The sequence below is a fragment of the Acartia tonsa genome, chromosome 12 (genome assembly GCF_053477335.1).
Source record: "Acartia tonsa isolate MP-2025a chromosome 12, ASM5347733v1, whole genome shotgun sequence".
NCBI lineage: Eukaryota > Metazoa > Arthropoda > Copepoda > Calanoida > Acartiidae > Acartia > Acartia tonsa.
The window spans coordinates 29,894,657-29,912,735 of NC_137271.1; the positions used below are offsets into that span (position 1 = coordinate 29,894,657).

An 18,079-nucleotide genomic window follows, 5' to 3' on the forward strand; every position below is an offset into this window, starting at 1 on the left:
TATTAAAGAAGAGTTCCAAATGGATTAGGTAAAAGAAGGTTGAATAGGACGAATTCTTTTCCTATAGTTAAAATAAATTTAAAAAGCACATTCCTATTCCAAGCAGGTCTTTGTGTTGGCCTATCTGTCAGGTAAACAGGAGCACTTGTGGTGGTGGGTGGTCTGTAAGCAGTTTGTTCTGGTCTGTAGGCAGTTTGTTCTGGTCTGTAGGCAGTCTGCTCTGGTTTGTACTTATCAGGTCTGTTGTAGTTTCCTGTATTAGTGGGTTTGTCGTTGTCTAAAGCCTAAATTAAACAATGGAAACTATTTTTTTTGTAATTGTAGGAATTTACATAAATAAATAAATTTGACATATATGTTAGTGACACTATTACATGTTTTCTATTATATCTAAAGGGATAATAAAATAGCCTAAAACCATCCCCGGGTATATGTGAAGCTTCCATGAAAATGAAAAACTCTTTCGAACATAGTTAACGAGATCTCCACTTAGAAAAATATCTACTTTAGGTACCTAATTTTTAAAAAAGAAGTTAAAGTCACAAAAAAAGTAACAAGCCGTTTTCACTCCACAGGGGGAGCATAGGCCGCTGACAATTTTGTCCGTGTTTCTGTAACAATGTGGCTTTTTTTTATAAATATGGGATATGGTTGTCAGCCCTAAGCCCTTTGATTGTGGTGTAAAGCATCCATTTGCCCATCAGACAACCAACCCTTTGATTGCACGACCTTTATCTTAGAAGTCCTAGCTGTGCATGGTAGTGAGTTGAGCCTGTTTTTGGGCCAAAGCATCCACCCTACTCTAACTATTTATGTCGCGCACCTGACAAAGCAGCAGTATTAACCATTTTTTAACGTCGTTAGTTATGACGCGGTGTCGGACCGAGATTCGAACCTACCACCTTCCCGACGACGAGCGGATGCGCTACGTGTTGAGCCACGGTCGCGGGTTGATAAGAAAAGAAAAGAAAAAAAAGATAAGCTTTTTAAAAATAGTTATTGGTATGGACTTAAATACAAACCTCAGTTATAAAGTAGCTGCCTTAAATAAAACACTTTTGTTCTGTTTCATTGTCCTTACCTGATTAACTGAATCATAAAAGTTAGCTGGAAACGAGTTGAATCCGTTGAATGAGTTAAGATCTACAGTGGCGGATGGCCGGCGGATTGACGGTAAAGAATCACTATCATCCTCTAAAGTATTACTTCTATTATGGGAGGAATTTTAACGAAAAATCTAACAAATATACAAAAAGACAACCAAACCTTAACATTTTTGACCTAAGGGATACTAATGTAGTTGAATTTGTCTCTAAATATTTAGAAAACAAACTTCCCAAATGTATGCTTAATTTTATTACACCATTGCAAAATACTAGATCAAAATGTCTTAGAGTAGAGAAGCCAAATTATAAAATCTATGAAACTTTCCCTTCAGTAAAAATCCCGAAAATTTGGAATAGTTGGGCAGGTGAGCTAAGATCATTAAATTCATCCAAAGCTGTTAAAAAATATGTAAAAAATAAGTGTATATCAAAGTACAAAACATTTCAATGCAGGGAGAGAAAGTGTTATCCCTGTGGAAAAATATAAATATAATTTAAATATCGCAACCAGTAAGCTACTTTAATGCCATACCCTGTAAATAGCTAGTATTATTTTATACTATTTGTGAAACTTGTAAATATTTTTAAGAAAATAAATAAAAATTGGGCCGAAGGACAGTCAAGATTGACTTTAAAGGCCCTGTAGTACAGTTACCCTAATTATGTCAATGTAAATAAATATATCCATAAAAATTGATGTAATTTAAAATGTATTAAATTATTTGTAAAATTAATCTGTAATTTACTGCTAATAAATCATATCATATCATATCTTAGATAATACGACTTATATTATGTTATTTTGCTTTTCAGGCATTGTTTAATGGCAGACTTTAAAATCTCTTAATTCTTATCTCTTACCCATTAGAGTAAAACACTAGAGGGAAAAAAGTTAAATAACTGTATCTCCCCATCGCAACTGTCTTGTGCAACCTTTCTATTGGGTCATTGAAAATCAACCAATGGTATCGCTTATATATTACACAGCCAAGTAGCAGAAAATTATTCAGAAGCAGACGAAAGAGGTCTTTGAAAAATGAAGGGAGGTAGTCTGTATATAGATCTATACTATAGATCTGTTTCTTACCCGGTGTTAATATACAATTTATCATGTTTCTTTAAAATTTACCCCTACCTTGGTGGGGTATTTACCCCCCCCCCCCCAAACAATTTTTGTGACAATTTTTTTAGGAGTAATAAGTGATTACCCCCCCCCCAAGCAAATTTTACCCCCGAGGTAAAAATTTATTGGAGGGGTAAACAAAATTTGCGGATCGCTTCGCGCGCCATTTTACCTCCCCTTAAAAAAGTTTTATCCCCCCAATATTAAAATGCTTGGACGCCCTTGAACCTAATCTTAATGTTTACCTGTGTTTTCACCTGAAATTGGCTTTGAACCTGTGGATTTATTTGGACTTTCAGTTGATACTGGTTGATGGTTCTTGGGTAAGGAGGGTCTGGATGTTGTTGCTGACGGCCTTCTGGCAGGCTGCGGCCGTCTACCTGGAGGTGGCCTTGGCTGTCCTGCAAATAATGAAACAATTCAGCAATATTGACCCATCCATCCTTTTGGCAGTAAAGTAAACCATCCATCCATCCATCAATTTAATTCACTTATGTTTGTTTTTTATTCTGATTAATTTTGGTTATGTTAGAAAGCTAGTTTGAGTCCTTCATGGCAAATGTCCAAAAGGTAGCTTTAATGCGAGCTCTTAAAGTGCCTATATAAAATGACGCCATACTGTACAAATGACTACTGATAGGCCAATGTACCTACTAAATTATCAATGACAGGCCAGTATACAACATTTGACCAATAGTAGGCCAGTATGACTTCATTTTTTATAGGCACTATAAAAAGATTCATTTAATGCGGGAAAAACGGTGTAATGAATAAGCAAAATAAAATGAGAAGAAAAGTGGGAGGGAATTGAGATAAAAAGGTCGTCATTACTACAAAACTAACTCCATGCCCCCCCCCCCCCCCAAAAAAAAAGCAGATAAATGAACTGGGATCATGGAAAGAAAACTAAGTTGTAGGTTTCGTCGTATTTTTACTGTACCTTTTGACCCGCAGGGAAATAGGCGCCACAGCAGAGGCTATTAAAAGGAGAAAAGCTACCGTGAAAATACGACGAAGCCCGCAACTACGTTTTCTTTCCATGATCCATATACTGTTTACCCTTAGTAACAGAGAAAGGGTATTTCGGAGGTCTGCCATCCACATAGAGCATCTTTTTTCTTTTTCTTAATCTGTGCCTTATCCTTCCATCAGTTTTCCCTGGTGGCGCACCTGTACAATTTTATAATTTTTATTTCCAGTTTGGCTTCTTCCGAACCTATGAAACTGTTTTTAACCTATTTTTGAAAAGTATTTAAAAATATGCTCTGACACCTGTAGATTAGAATCATACTTCACAGCTAAAAATAAGAATAATAGCGCATATATAGATTTTTATTAAGATTTTTGGGTTATTTTTTACTATACATTAAGAACATTTAAATATTGATGTGTCTTTCCTTTTTGGGTAAAATTCACAGTTTTTATATTGTTTTACTTCATAAATACTGTACTCTAATATAGAGTAAAATTAGGTCTTTTGATTTCATCTATCAAAACTCTTTAAAAATTACATCCCCGCATCCTTGAATGTACCTTATGACTGATACAGCTAGCAAATCTTATTTGTATATTTTTGTGAATTCATAAACTAACCTATATATGCTCTATCAGCGTAGCCATAATCATTTCTTCTGTTTGGTATTTTCTGTCTGTCCTGCTTCACTTTATCCACCAGAGTGCCAAGACCATAGTCTGGAAGGGGTCCTGGGGAGTAGTAATCTGATAAATAACAATAATTAAGCCAGATACAGAGGGGACAATTGGCTGTTAATTAAACTAGTCCCAAAGGTTCTATAATAACGTTTTCTTATTAGTTAATTCACATTAACATAATTGGTTTATTAAGTTGAGTGTCTAAACGTTTCAATCATTAACTTTTTAGCTACAGAAGGGGTAATTTTGATTATTTACGTTGGGGATGTACATTAATTTATCGGCCATTGTCGTATCCCTTTAGATACCTGGAATTAATTTCTACATTAGAATACTTTTTTTTTATTAGTGCTCCTCTTTATAACTGGAATATTTTAGTAAGTAGTCTACATTCCACAGTCTCTGTGCTTATTTATTTTTGTCTGTCTTTTTTTTGGTGTTTTTTTTCTACTTGTCTAATTGGTTAATCAGGGCTCGACAGCCGCGACTAAGCCACAAATTTTAAATCAAAAGCCGGGTTGGATGATTTGAAAAAAATTTGGAAAGAGGGATTGCCATAGATGGGTCAGGTTTAGACTTCCAGCTGATTTTTAAAATTGTAAAATGTTGATTTCTCTAGCTACAAACAAAAAATGATGTACTTCTTTAAACAATAGAACAAACTATCTACTTAATTCAGTAGTAGGCATGATCTTTCCAGATACAGATACACCATCTGACTACTTGTTACTTTTTAAATGAACTAGCGGTTACGCCCCTAGTAGCCTCTAGGGGCACTTAAGGTAAGAGAGGGAAAAATGACCTGATCCCATTTTAAATTTGAGTTTCAAGAGTAAAAAAATATTTTTTTAGGGGGAGGGGGGAAAGACACCCTCACCAAAAATAGTTTAGAACCTTCCCAGGACCTATAAGAAGCTTTACTGTAATGGAGAACAATATCGGTTGAGCAGTTAGCGAGATCCTTCGGGACAGACAAAAAACGTTTACTACTTTATATAATAGGATTATCAATTCATCAATGAATTTACCTGAATAATCGGTAGGAGTATAGTCATAGCTGTAATCATAATTCAGATAATCCCCAGAAACCATTTGATCATTGTAATCATATCTATTATTTCATAGTTCAAATAAATATAGTTAAGAATTAGAACAAGGATAATTTTGTCCATGATTAGCGCAGCATCAATAACTCCAAAAAAGAATACTTCAGTGCAGAAATTTTAAAAAGTTAATCTTATGGCCTAATCAGTAATGTTTGTTTATAAATCTTAATTGATTTTTAGATGTGTTTTTTTTATTTTACTTAATAATGAGCTGAATTTCATAAAAACTCTGTAATATAAATCTTTTTTTTACTTATTCTTTCTTGTTAAGGACAGACAATTAAGAAGTAGCTGAGCTTTCAATTAAGTCTGTTCATATTGTCTTTTGTAATTGGCTTCCTATATTTATCCATTAAATTTTTTCTTTATTTAGCATTAAACATTAATCTATTTTTAAATAGATTTTTCTATGTTCATTTTATATCTAAAAACTTTTTTGATCATGGAAAGAAAACTAAGTAGCGGGTGTCGTCTATTTCTAGCACCTGCGGAGGGCTCTAACCGCTTTCTTTCCTTGCTCCAACTTTTTAATAGAGGATACCCCGTTTCTTTTTCCACATTTAATAGAAACTATTCCTAAAATCTGTGAAATTTGTATTGTTGAAGAATTCCAACATCAAATCATCATCGTATATATCATCCATCGGTACATTTCCCTAAAAATATAAATTTTGTTAGGTAGGAATATTTCTAACTTATACCAACAACGAAATTAATTCGACAAAAATCACGAAACTTATACGTGATTTTTAGCTGTCGTTAGAGGGGGGGGGGGACTTAAATGACGAACCTTCTGCATTTCGTGGCTTAACAAAAAGGATTTAATCTTATAATTGTACATTTTTATACCTGCGGAAAGCTGTTTATAATACGAAGTGATAAATAACTATCATCATTATTTGATTTATATAACATTAGGCCAAATCTTGTAAAATTTCTTAGAATAGCCTAACAATTAGGCCAGGGTTTCCTAAGTATTCAAAATCTATTTATATGTACAGCTACGAAATCCCTAACTCCTAGGCTAGCCTAGTAAATTTTATATGTCGGATTTGTCCTATGATAGGATGATAATATAAAATATATTTTTGTCTACAATTTTGTACACGATTTTTCAGTAAGGCTCAGAAACGGTTTTAATCCATCAGAAATAAATCGTATTCGAAGCTATACTGGATTAAAAATTACGGTGCCAGGACAAACGAATGAAGTTAATTAGGTATTTCTATAAAGGTTAGGTTAGGTTAAGGTATAAATATATAAATAAGCCCCCCCGCAGAGCTTAAGTATTTAGAAAACCTATAAGATGATTTAAAATAGGTTAGGTTAAGTTAAGTGTCCACTCCGACGCTTGTCACTCCTGCGTTTTTCCTTGGACCAAAATTACCTCAAAAACAGGAATTGTTCCAACTTGAGAATTTTTGTCCCCAACAAAAGTTGGCAGTGATTCTGTTTTTATGGAGAGTTTTCTGTCAAATTATGCTTATTTACAAAATCTCATACTTGAATTTTTCTATTTCTCATTTTGTCCGTACTTTTATTCGATAGGAAAGAAAAAAATATATAGGGAAAATGTGATTTACTTAGCTGTTTTAAAATATATATTTATGACATTACTAAAAAAGGTTTCCTAATAAGATCATATACTCTATAACATTAACTAACATTTATCTGACTACCTACAAGTTTAAAACGTAATAGTAATCTCGATAATCTGCAGAAAATATATATCTTCCCATCATTTGCAATGTTTAAAAAATTGCAAGAAGTATTCCCTCAAAGTGCCTAGTCGAGCACAGAACCCCGTACTCTCTATGTAGACAAAAATTCTCCACGAGGGCTAGGTCTCGAGCTGTAGTACTTTGGAAAGATGTTTAGATTCAAAATTCAATATTGTTTTGTTATTTTTATTGTTTGAGCATGAATTGTATTAATTTTGGTTAATTTGTGATCAAAACTGGAGGGTTTATAATTATAGGAAACATGCTACCCTCTTGATTTCAATTTATCTAAAAAATAAGGATAGAAGGTTATTTGCTCGCTAGGAACTTTGAAGAAAAGCACCAAAATAATAAAATAAAATAAGCATTTTCCTGTTGCTATCTTTTTGATCAACAGTATTTCCTGGTTCAGCATAGTCGTAGTAATCATAATAATCAATGTTTATGAATGGATTTTCTTCATCAATATAGGATGGGGCTATGAATGGTAGGTTACTGCTAGCTGTCGTGTCTTAATGTTTTAATTCATACAATACAGGGTTCTAAAGGGATAAAACAATGGCGAATACATTGATGTACATCCCCAATGATGATAAACAAAATTACACCTTCTGTAGATTACAATAAATAACTAAATTGATGATCCAACCAATTAAAATTTAAGTCCCCAAAGCCAAAGATTAAGAAAAAGCTGTCATAAAACTTTTGGGACTAGTGTAATAAACAGCCCTATTCCCCTCCCTACTTGCTTACAAAATATACAGTTTATTAGTGATCTTAAGATCAGTTGAATTTAAATTGCCGAATGTGTACACAGTTTCCTCGGTGTTTCCTCAGTTTATCCCAATATTTATTACAGCTAAAAAACTTCAAACTTCCAAAAAAGAAATCAAAATTTAAATGTAAACACCAAGAAAACTGTGTACACATTCGGCAATTCAAATTCAACTGACCGATCTTAAGGAATAAGACGTGAAAACGATGTACACCCTAAATCAAGATACATCTTATGTTGATTAAAATTAGTGGTGGCAAGATTTAAACACTATTATCTAGTTTGCATCAACCAATCTATTTTTAATAAAAGTACCCTTAATTTAAAGCCAACAAATAAGGAAATGTAAAGTCTAATATTCCCCAACAAGGCGCATCAATAGAAATTTTTCAAAAATATTGTAATTTCAAATTTTGCAAAAACTAGGGTTGGGCCGGATATCCGGTCATTTTCAATATCCGTCGGATACCGGATATTAAAACTATCTGGATAGCGGATATACGGCTGATTTAAAATGCCGAATATCCGGTTATCCGGCCGAATACCAGATATCCGGCATTAGAAATCAGCCGAATATCCGGAGAAATAAGTATCCGACCAAACCCTACTAAAAACTAGAATTAACTAGGTATTGTATGTTAACCTAATCTGTCAACTGGAGTTACAAGATTCCCGCGTAATAATTGTAGGATAACAGCTATTCCTGAAATATCAACATAATTTGGAAGATGATTAAAGTCCCTCCACAGATTATGACGTCAAATGATAGAATAGCCAATGAGAGGTCAGTATACCCTGTAATTGACCAATGTAGGTCAAATTTATGCTAGCCTCTTATTGGCTATTCTATCGTATGACGTCATAATCTCTGGAGGGACTTTAATCATCTTAATAATTTTACTAAAAAAGTAGGTGTTTTATTCAGGGATCTTAAGGAATAAGACAATAGTCATTAATTGATGTACGTACCAAATGCAAAGATGAAAACAAAAGAACGCCTTCTTGAAAGTTTGGGCACTAGTATGAAACCAACTAATCAAAGTGCCCAAAGTTTTTGAGCCAAGTGATAAGAAAACTTGGTTATAAAACTTTGGGTTCTAGTGTTATTTACAGTTCAATGTCCTCTACCCTCCCTAATTATATTATCTATAATTAAAATTGCGGTTCCCTTTTTCTACATCAAAAATATATCTCAACTCTCTTGCAAACCCCTGTGCATTCCAGTGAAGGGAGAATGTTAATCAAGTTAAAATTTATCAAAACTCTGTAGCTGTCTGTAGCGCCCTAGCAAAATGGGGATATATGTCACTGCTTTTTGCCCACTTATTCTATTGACGTCAGGAAATACCCTATACCCAGTCTCTTTTCTTTCCCCATTCCCTTTCTCTTTCCCTCTACTATGACATTAATATAATTGGTAGGCCAAAAGTTTTGACATATATCCCCATTTTCCTGCGGCACTAAACACAGGTACCAAAACTCTTACCTAATAAAGATGCTATAGAAACATAACCTCCCACGGGCAACTGAGGCACATCTCTACAATAATAAAGGACATAAATACGTGCATTTAATGACAGGGGAAAATTTGTCTTCGATTTAGATTGCTGATTTAGACCTCATTTATTTGTCGATTCGTTCATTCCAGGGAGTAAGGGAGGGGACAATGGATCGAATATTAAATTTTTAAGGAGTCTCAGACTTTGGGGACTGGCTTAAAGGGAATGTGCACGAATACAGCAGATTCTTACTGATTTTGGGGACTTGCGCATCAATGCCCCGCTAACTAGCTGAGCTAGTTTTGAATATGCAGACAGAAAAGTTTGTTATCTATCGCTGGTTTTAACAAATATTTTTTCCCAAGAAAATGTCTTTTCATGTATAGAAACTCTACTGTGATATTTATGTATTAAATAATCTAAGAACCGCTTGAATTTTTGGGTCTGTTATAAATATATAAGAAGGGTTGTGGTAGAAATCAGATTTTTCTAGTGATTAATTACAGAATGTTTACTACATTGTGATGTGTTGATAATTTAATTTTCAAGTAAATGATTTTTTTCTTAGAACTAATTTTGTTCTAAATTTGGTTACCATGATCCCTTAACAATTTTGGTAAAATTTTCTTGAAAAATCTGGTTTTTATTGCTTTTCAGCGAACCCTCTTAAATTGAATTAATTGCCCATTGTCCCCTCCCTTACTCCCTGCGTTCATTCAGTGTGAATGTATTGAAAGGTAGTATTTCGTTTGTTTGTTTTCTCTTTAGGTCAGGTTAAGTAAGGTTAAAATGGGTTCTGGGTCACCCCGCAAGGATAAGGCACTGCAGGTATGGGTCCCGCAGGGCTACGCATAGGAAAAACTTACTAATTTCTATCAATTAATTTAAAGCTTGATGAATATTACGAAAATAAATTTTTCTATCACCTTATTCCAATGAATTAATCTTCAAATAATTATTATTTACCAAAATCTTATTTATCTTATCTTATCTGGAAATATCGAGGGAATGGGAGACTTACTGAAAATGAATGAAAATAATAACTTACTTTGGTAGCATTTCATTGATTCTTGTGATATTAAACAATCCAGAAACATCTTGACTGGCAAAATTATCAAAAATCTCTGGGATAGGGATGTCAAATTTGGGCAGCTCAAAATCCCCAAATGCGGGTAATTTTAAATCTTCCAAATCGGGGATTTCTTGATTCTCTATGAGCTTTGTTATTTTGGGCACTGTGTCCTCAATCATGTTGGAAAAGTTTGGGAGTTTTTCTTCGATGTAGTCAAAAAATCTATCCTCCTTGTCTTCAATTTCTAAAAAAGGCATAAGAAATATTAAATTTAGTGCAGTTCAAGGTGAAGTGTTTCTGGTAACGATTATCTCTAAAAATCTATGAACATAACAACAGCACAATGTGTAAAGCGGCATAAGAATAAATAATCTGGAATATCCAACATTAAATAATGCACAGGGAAAGCTTCACTGTAGAAAAGAAACGTAGATTTAGTCTTTTTGCACATTATTGTGAACTGCGAGATAACTGTACATCATTGAAACAAGACTATTCCAGATTATTTGTAGGCCTTCCTTTGTCAGTTAAAATTTTGTGCGAGCATAGCTATACGTTCCAATGTTTAGCTGTTAGCAGCCATAAAAGTTCATAGATATTTGGATATAATCGTTACCAGGAACATTTTACCGTGAACTTCACTTGATCCAAAAAGTCTAAATAAAAAAGTTTTCAAATAACATTAAATACAAATAATTGGGTCACAGGCAAATTTAGGGTCCGATTCTGAAAAATAACTTTGTACAAATAGGATATATGCGAAAAGACTATATAATTGTTCATTAAGATATATAAGCTGGAAAGAATTTTAATGTTAGAGGGAGATTTGAAATTTTATAAAATTCGTTTTTTGTATGATTCTTTATCTAAAAGCGCAAATACATTTTAAGTTAATTAATTTTGACATCCCTGATAGGTGGATTGAAAACTACCTGCGTTCTAATTGGTTGAATGATGTACGACACTTAAGATTCTCCAATCAGAGCACAGATAGTTTTCCATCGACCAATCACAAATGTCAAAATCAATTAACTTAAATTGTATTTCCGCTTTTAGATAAAGAATTATACAAAAACGAATTTTATAAAAAAAATCCTTAAAATTTAATGCAGATTTCAAATCTTCCTCTAACATTAAAATCCTTTCAAATTTATATATCTTATTGTCCATACCTGTTTCCGCTTGTGTTGAATTTTGTGTTGATTGATTGATTGTTGGGGTTGGCTGCGTCATAGCCTCGACCATTGCATCCATAGCATCTAAATAAAACATAAAAATTCATTTAAAATACAATTGGTTGCATGCTTAGAATTTCCCAAGTGTGAAAGAGGGAAGTAAATGGGTCTAAACTCTAAACCATCCCCTAACTTCAAATTAGAAATAAAACCAACCTGAGATCTAACAAAGATTCCCTAAGATGAAGAACTTTAAAGCAGTTCTGGGTTCAAAGAGATCTTAACGGATAAACAAACTACTTTTTTAAAAGGGTTTACTCATTGAATAAAAAATAAATTGATAGTAAAAAAGTGTTGTTAGTTAGGTTATCTGAAGGCATATTGAACATTACATGCGCAAAGTTGGATACAAAAAAATCTTGGGATGGTTTCAGGCTATTTTCTGTCCCCTTCCAGTTACCTGTACTTCGCTTTTCTTCATGTTCATATAAAAGAGCATTTGCCGAGGCAATAAAATCCTCAAACGCCTTTTTCCCCATTCTCTCTGACATCTCTGCAAAATCAGTGCCTCCAAACCCGGCCATGTTGAAAAAGTCCATCATAAATTGTTCACTGTTTTCGTCTTCCATTTTTTCACTAATATCACTAATATCTGTGGTCACTTTATCAGTATTGTTTTTATTACTAACTTCTTTTTCAATGCTAATTTGAGGTATTGATGTGTCGTCTGGTATTTCTCTCTTCTGTCTGATAGCGCTTGTTGATAAATACTGAAATTAGAAATAAATAAATTGAGATTTTTAATTAGATTTTTAAAGACTTATGGCTTCTCACCCTATAAATGGGGCGTTGTTCCATGTTTATATCTTTATTTAAATTAAGAAATGTTTGTTTTCTTTTTAGGTAGAGTATTTTTTATTGACAAAGTCCGTTTTGTCCAGTAGTAACGTCATAAATTTCGGGAAAGGGAAAGGAGAACCCCATTTCTCTCATCTCCTTTGATAGATTTTCCTGTCCCCTTCCCTTCTTATAGCCCGAAATGACGTCACAACAGGACAATATGGGCTTTGTCTTTTTAATTGGGTCAAAATCTCACAAGGGGTAATGTTAACGTAGACTCACTCTAAATAGCCTAAATCCTACTCTGAACTCCGAAAATTATGGAATGATCAGTCCAGCCGTTTACAAGATCTTAAAGAACATTTATATATCCAGTTACTTGAATATTTATCTAGAATTATGGGAAAGAAATGAAAAATTCTTCTTAATATTATTTTATCTATGTCTTAGTTCAATTTATAAATCTATTGATATTTTCAATATTTAATGTTGATATTGCTAGGTGAATTACCCGTTGAAAAACTCTGTTAGCAACCTCTTCTAAAGCACTGAAGAAACCTGTCAAAGACCTAAACAAAACAAAAAAATAATATAAAAATTTGTAAATATTATTTATTATTATTAATTTGTTAAATTGCGTCCAATATGACTTCATTATTCAAAATATCTAACGATGTTGGACCAACTAATATGCTTAGAACAAAGTTTAAAATAGCTTTGGAAGTTATTTATCGCATAGTAATATAGACAGCTTTTTAGCGGATATTAAATAAAAAAAATAATAAAGATTAAAACCAGGTTTGTTTGCCCAAAAGGGGCCGAAGACAAATTTTAAATACGATGATATATATGACATTTTAGTAAATGGCTGAGAACCGGTTCTAATCCAGCGGGAATTAATCGGTTTTGAAGACATTCTCCAAAATATGTAACTATACCTTCCACTAATAAGGGACAAAGCCGCTTGTGCCGCTTGGAAAAGTAAATCCGTCAAACTTGGAACTCCAAATGGCTGTAACACAAATCTAAAAATGTAAATAAAAATAAAGAATTTAATTATTGGTTGAAAATTTTGAAACCAATCAATCAAAATTCGATAAAAATACACAAAGTTTTGAGAAAACGAAAGTTTTATAAAAATTTGCGTCCCAGTGTAATTTAAAGCTAAGCCCAATGTCCCCTCCCTTCCTGAAAATTTGGTGTAACCCAACTAGACAAATGGCTGCAGTCAAACGGGTGACAAAAAGTAATAACTACCTGCCAAAGAAGTATGCTATAGCTGAGTTAAGTATCCAATCATCAAATCTAAACCCAGCAGCTTAATAGAAAAGAAATTTTTTTTTTTTTGTATAATACAACTAGCGGATACGACCCCTAGAAGCCTCTAGGGGAACTTAAGGTAAGACGGGGGAAAAGTCGACCTCATCCTATTTTAAATTAGTGTTCAAAAGAGTAAAAAGAATTTGTGAAGACACCCTCCCAAAAATAGTTTATAACCTTCACAGGACCTTTAAGAAGTTTCACTGTAAAGGAGAACAATATCAGTTCAGCAGTTAGCGAGATCCTTCGGGACAGACAAAAAACGCTTACTACTTTATATAATAGGATAGTTAGTTATATGTATTTCTGCTAAGATCGCCTGAACGGCTAGGCAGATTTTTCTACAATCTTAATATTGGTCTAATATTTTTGTGCGTCAAGTTAACCTACAATCCCCGCCTTCCTAATTGATATGGCACAAAAAATTATTCTCTTTGTCTTTTGAAACAAATTTAAAGGAAGAAAACCTTATCAAGTAGTTTATTTCTTGTGGAGAAAATTCTATTCATATTTCTAATCCCCCTTAAAATAGACTAAAACCCACCCCCGATCAGTTCAACCAAAATACAGACACCCTGATGATACTAATATTATATAGATTTGCACAATCTCAAATTTTCAATAATGTAAGTTTGACGTTAACAACACATTTGATACAAATTACTTTTTTCTTGAATTTTTATCATAATTATTACTTAACGAAGCAGCTTATAGTACCTGAAAAAATACGTCATATAATACAAATGACCAATGATAGGCCAGTATATATCTTACCATTGGTCAATTAAAATGTATACAGGCCTATCATTGGTAATTTTTATGGGCACTATAAGCTACTTCTTATTTAACGGAATAAAGAGGAAATTGAGGTTAAAAAGTGAAAGTTAAATACTTCAACAGCTAATCCACTGCAATGTATATATTATTTATTTTATTCAAAACTTATTTATATAATATATCAAAAAAATAAATTACCTATTTGATCAAGAGGGCTAGTCCCCCCTACTCCATAAGGGTAAGACACATCATACTCTCTAAAAATAGAAAAAAATGCATGTCAAATAAAAGAAACTTTTCATAGCCTTTTTAGTCTGTCTGTAAGTCTAATAAGTTATTATTCATTTATCTTTTACTGAAGCGTAGTCATACAACGGTTAGCTCAGAGTTCTATATTTTAGACTAGCGGCTTTAAAAAAAAAGAAAAGTTTCAGCACTATTGTGAGAAGTAAAATTCAGTAAGGCATACACTGGCGTTGCCTAAATATTTTAATTTAATTTTTGGCGATTTCTCTTGAAGGGGTTGTAGTACCATCCTCTAAAATAGCTATAAACCTTCTCAGGACATATGAGAAGCTAAACTGTAAAGGAGAACAATATCAGTTCAGCATTTAGTAAGATCCTTCGGTCCAGATAGACAAAGAGATATCCTGTTATTCTTATTTATAAGGATAAAAAAGAAACAGTTACTAAAATTAAATCATAATTGATTACAAAATTTGAATATATCAATTAATATTAACAGATTTTAAACCACTAGCATCAAATCAAAGGACATTACCGAGATATAGAGTAGCAGCACTAATATTTTCTAACTTACTTGGGTAGATTGACTAGATAACCTGTTCTCACAAGAACCTTGGATCCAGGAGTAATATGAGGTTCGTTGGGATGTCTATGATTTTAAAGGTTCAATTGATGCCTTAGCTTATTTAAAAAAACCTTTGTTGTAGATTTTGTTGTAGATTTTGATCCTTAATCAGTAAATTGGACTATATGAAGTGTAGTGACAATTCGGTCAAATTATTGGTGAAAACGTGTACTTATTTTGGTGCGACATGGGTGTTATTTTTTTATTCCGTCAATATATAATTAGCCACCTAAAAATAGTTGGATTTCGTCGCTCGTACCGTTGGAATGAATCATATGTGACTAAATATGTGATGTCTGCTTGGAATTCCCTTTGAAGTTCATGTAAGCCGGAGTATTGTGTCAAATAGCACATCTATGGTTATAAAGTTTTTTTTTCAAGGATATAATTTAACCCTTTCCTTATGATTGGTCTTCTATTCCCGAAAGGCACATAATACGGCGATCTCTTTGCACGTTTATTATTTCTTGGTCTCTTTGTAATTATTTGTTGTTTGAGCTCTTTGCTTGTTTTATATACAGTGCTGGTGTCGTCTGTTCTTGGTGAGTTTGTGCTGAATATGGCTGTTGTGTTGATTGTATTCTTATTTGCCTGGAATGCCGACCTAAACATTATGATTATTAATCTAAAAAATAATTATCATATTATAGCAGTAAAGAATGCGGTTTTACAAGGGCTGCTATTCAGAGAATTAATTCCATTTGAAATTGCCAAAAATTAAATATTTTGTTAAAGTAAAGACGGAGTAAAACTTGTTTTTGGTGTAACCGAAAGGGAAGTGGGTAAGAAGGAAAGAAAAACGGGAAGGCGGTTGAGGGGAATTTTTCACGTAGAATTGTTTATCAGAATCACATTCCCATTCTCTGGCTGTTTTAGTTGTAGTCAGGCAATATTAATGGTTTCACAACTTTCAGGGAAGCAAAGTATCGGTCCAGGGCAGGTTTTAGGCTATTTTAAGGTCACTACCTTACATGGGGCCCCTGGGAGATATATATTTTTACACCAATATAAAACAAATATTTATATATTTCACAAAATATAAAATTGGGAATGTTCCCAAAGCCCATTTCTTGGAGCTAAGCTATTAGCAATAAAAAACTAATTAGGTACCAATGGTAGATCAATATTTTTTTTTGCTAAAACCTTTGTCCTATCCATGTCTTTATTATATATTTGATTGACCGTATAGAAATTAGTGGGTTCTTAAATATACTCTATATATATGTATGTTGGGTGTTTCTACTTCTAAAAAGACAGCAAAAAAGTGTCAGAGCCCCTGGATGTCTAGATATCTAGCTATCCATAAAGGTAGGTACGGAAAACAAAAAAAAAAAAATTTCAAAAACTGATTTTTTAAAATCAATCTTTTATATATCAAACCTATTGGAGGCTAGAACCACCCAACTGACCAAAACATAGAGTAATACCAATAATACACAAAAGAATACTTACATAAGCATTTATGAAATTGTACTTCTCAACAGGACTCGAACCTTCTGTAGCCTGGACAGCTGTATAGCTCATAATCCTAGAGTACAAATATTCGATATATTTATTATAGAGAACATAATATATTTGGATCACATGCAAAGAAAACGAAGTATCGGGTTTCGTCACAGTAGCCTTTCTCTTATTTTTAGCCACTGTGGGACCTCTAACCCTGCGGGGCAATCATTAACATTTACCTAACCTAAAATAATCAAAAGCTACTATGAAAATAAGACAAAACCTGTTACTTCGTTTTCTTTCCATGGTCCATAGAATTATTTCTAACTCTCACTTTCATTTATACATAAATTTTGTAATAATAAATGCAGAAAGTCCAGATACCCAATCACTAATTTATGCCAATAGGAACATACTAAAAGAACAATCCGACCTCATTATAGATTAAAAAGTGTACAAATTTTGGTACTAGAGTAATATTTTATTTTACTAATGATTACCTATCATGAAGTTCTTTATTAGATTCCTGTGTTTCAAAATTAGAAGATTTTTCAAAAGTTGTGTTTTTAGTTGAGGAGTTTTCAGAGATTTTTTCTTTCTTTTTCGAAGATTTTGTTTGAAATTTTTGAAACTGTGGCTGCTCTACTGATAGTTCTTGCCCTGTGGTCATTTATTTACTTCATTTGAATTGTATTGTACATTTTCATATCCGCAAAAACTGTTTATAATACGATGCAAGAAATAACTGTCCCAGTATGGCTTCGAAACCAATTTATATCCGTTAAATTAGAACCGGTTATTAGCCTTATTAAAAAAATATATATCGTATCGTACTGTAGACAACTTCCCACGAATAGGAAAATAAAAATCATAAAATCTATGCCAGTTTTTTTTAACCACGATGGGCCGATCGGGTTAATTCCTATGGTTTTTCATTTTAATCTGCCCCTTGCCGCACCTTAATCAGTCGGGGGGGGGGGGGGGGAATATTATCTCAGTTCCTATTAGAGATAGAGTGCTAAAAAAATTTGTGCAAGTCCCCTGTGTTATGATGAATTTCCGACCTTAAGTAAGTCAAAGTCAATTTTCGCTTCCTTCACCCTTGTTTTGAGGTCCTTTTTTACTTAAAAATTACAAACGGCTATAATTTTTTTATTTTTGAAGCTAGAAGAATTTTTTTTGCAGAAAATGTTTATCTTTATGTAAATTATATATTTTAAATATTAAAATATAAATTTCAGCGGCCGCAGCTGTACTTGGCAGCTGTCAGCCGCCGCAGTCGGCGGGAAAACGGCGCGGAGGATCTTTATGAAATTTTAATACATCATGTAGACATGTAAGAAAAGCTTAAGTTTAAAATTTGAAGTCTCTAAGTCAAAATTGCGGCCACAGGAGCCTTTTAAAGATTTCTGGAGACCTGGAGGATCAGGACCTGCAGGATCATACCTGGAACCTAAAATTGACTTGAACACCTGTAATTAATATGAGGATGTACTACTAGAGGATATTTTAGTATTTTGGTAAGATACAATGGTTTGTTTAAGTCAAAAAAAATATTTTTGCTCTTTACCTGGATGACCCTGCCAGGTTTGCTG

At 33.1% G+C, this 18,079-nt stretch overlaps 1 protein-coding gene across 1 annotated transcript; it reads right to left on the reverse strand.

The window, feature by feature from the left end:
- Positions 1–2: 2 nt before the first annotated feature.
- On the reverse strand, positions 3–17,140 carry LOC145333291 (uncharacterized). Its single transcript, XM_080178419.1, has 22 exons — positions 16,985–17,140; positions 16,491–16,566; positions 15,439–15,642; positions 14,988–15,062; positions 14,366–14,424; positions 13,328–13,388; positions 13,009–13,095; positions 12,582–12,639; positions 11,691–12,000; positions 11,228–11,314; positions 10,032–10,299; positions 8,971–9,023; positions 8,128–8,187; positions 7,076–7,220; positions 6,376–6,457; positions 5,565–5,644; positions 4,911–4,993; positions 3,823–3,948; positions 3,289–3,399; positions 2,475–2,630; positions 1,082–1,194; positions 3–284 (listed from the first exon to the last, which is right to left on the reverse strand). Exons 2-22 carry the CDS (start codon positions 16,496–16,498, stop codon positions 3–5), a joined length of 2,508 nt encoding a protein of 835 aa, XP_080034545.1. The 5' UTR covers positions 16,499–16,566; positions 16,985–17,140.
- Between the last annotated feature and the right edge of the window lie 939 nt (positions 17,141–18,079).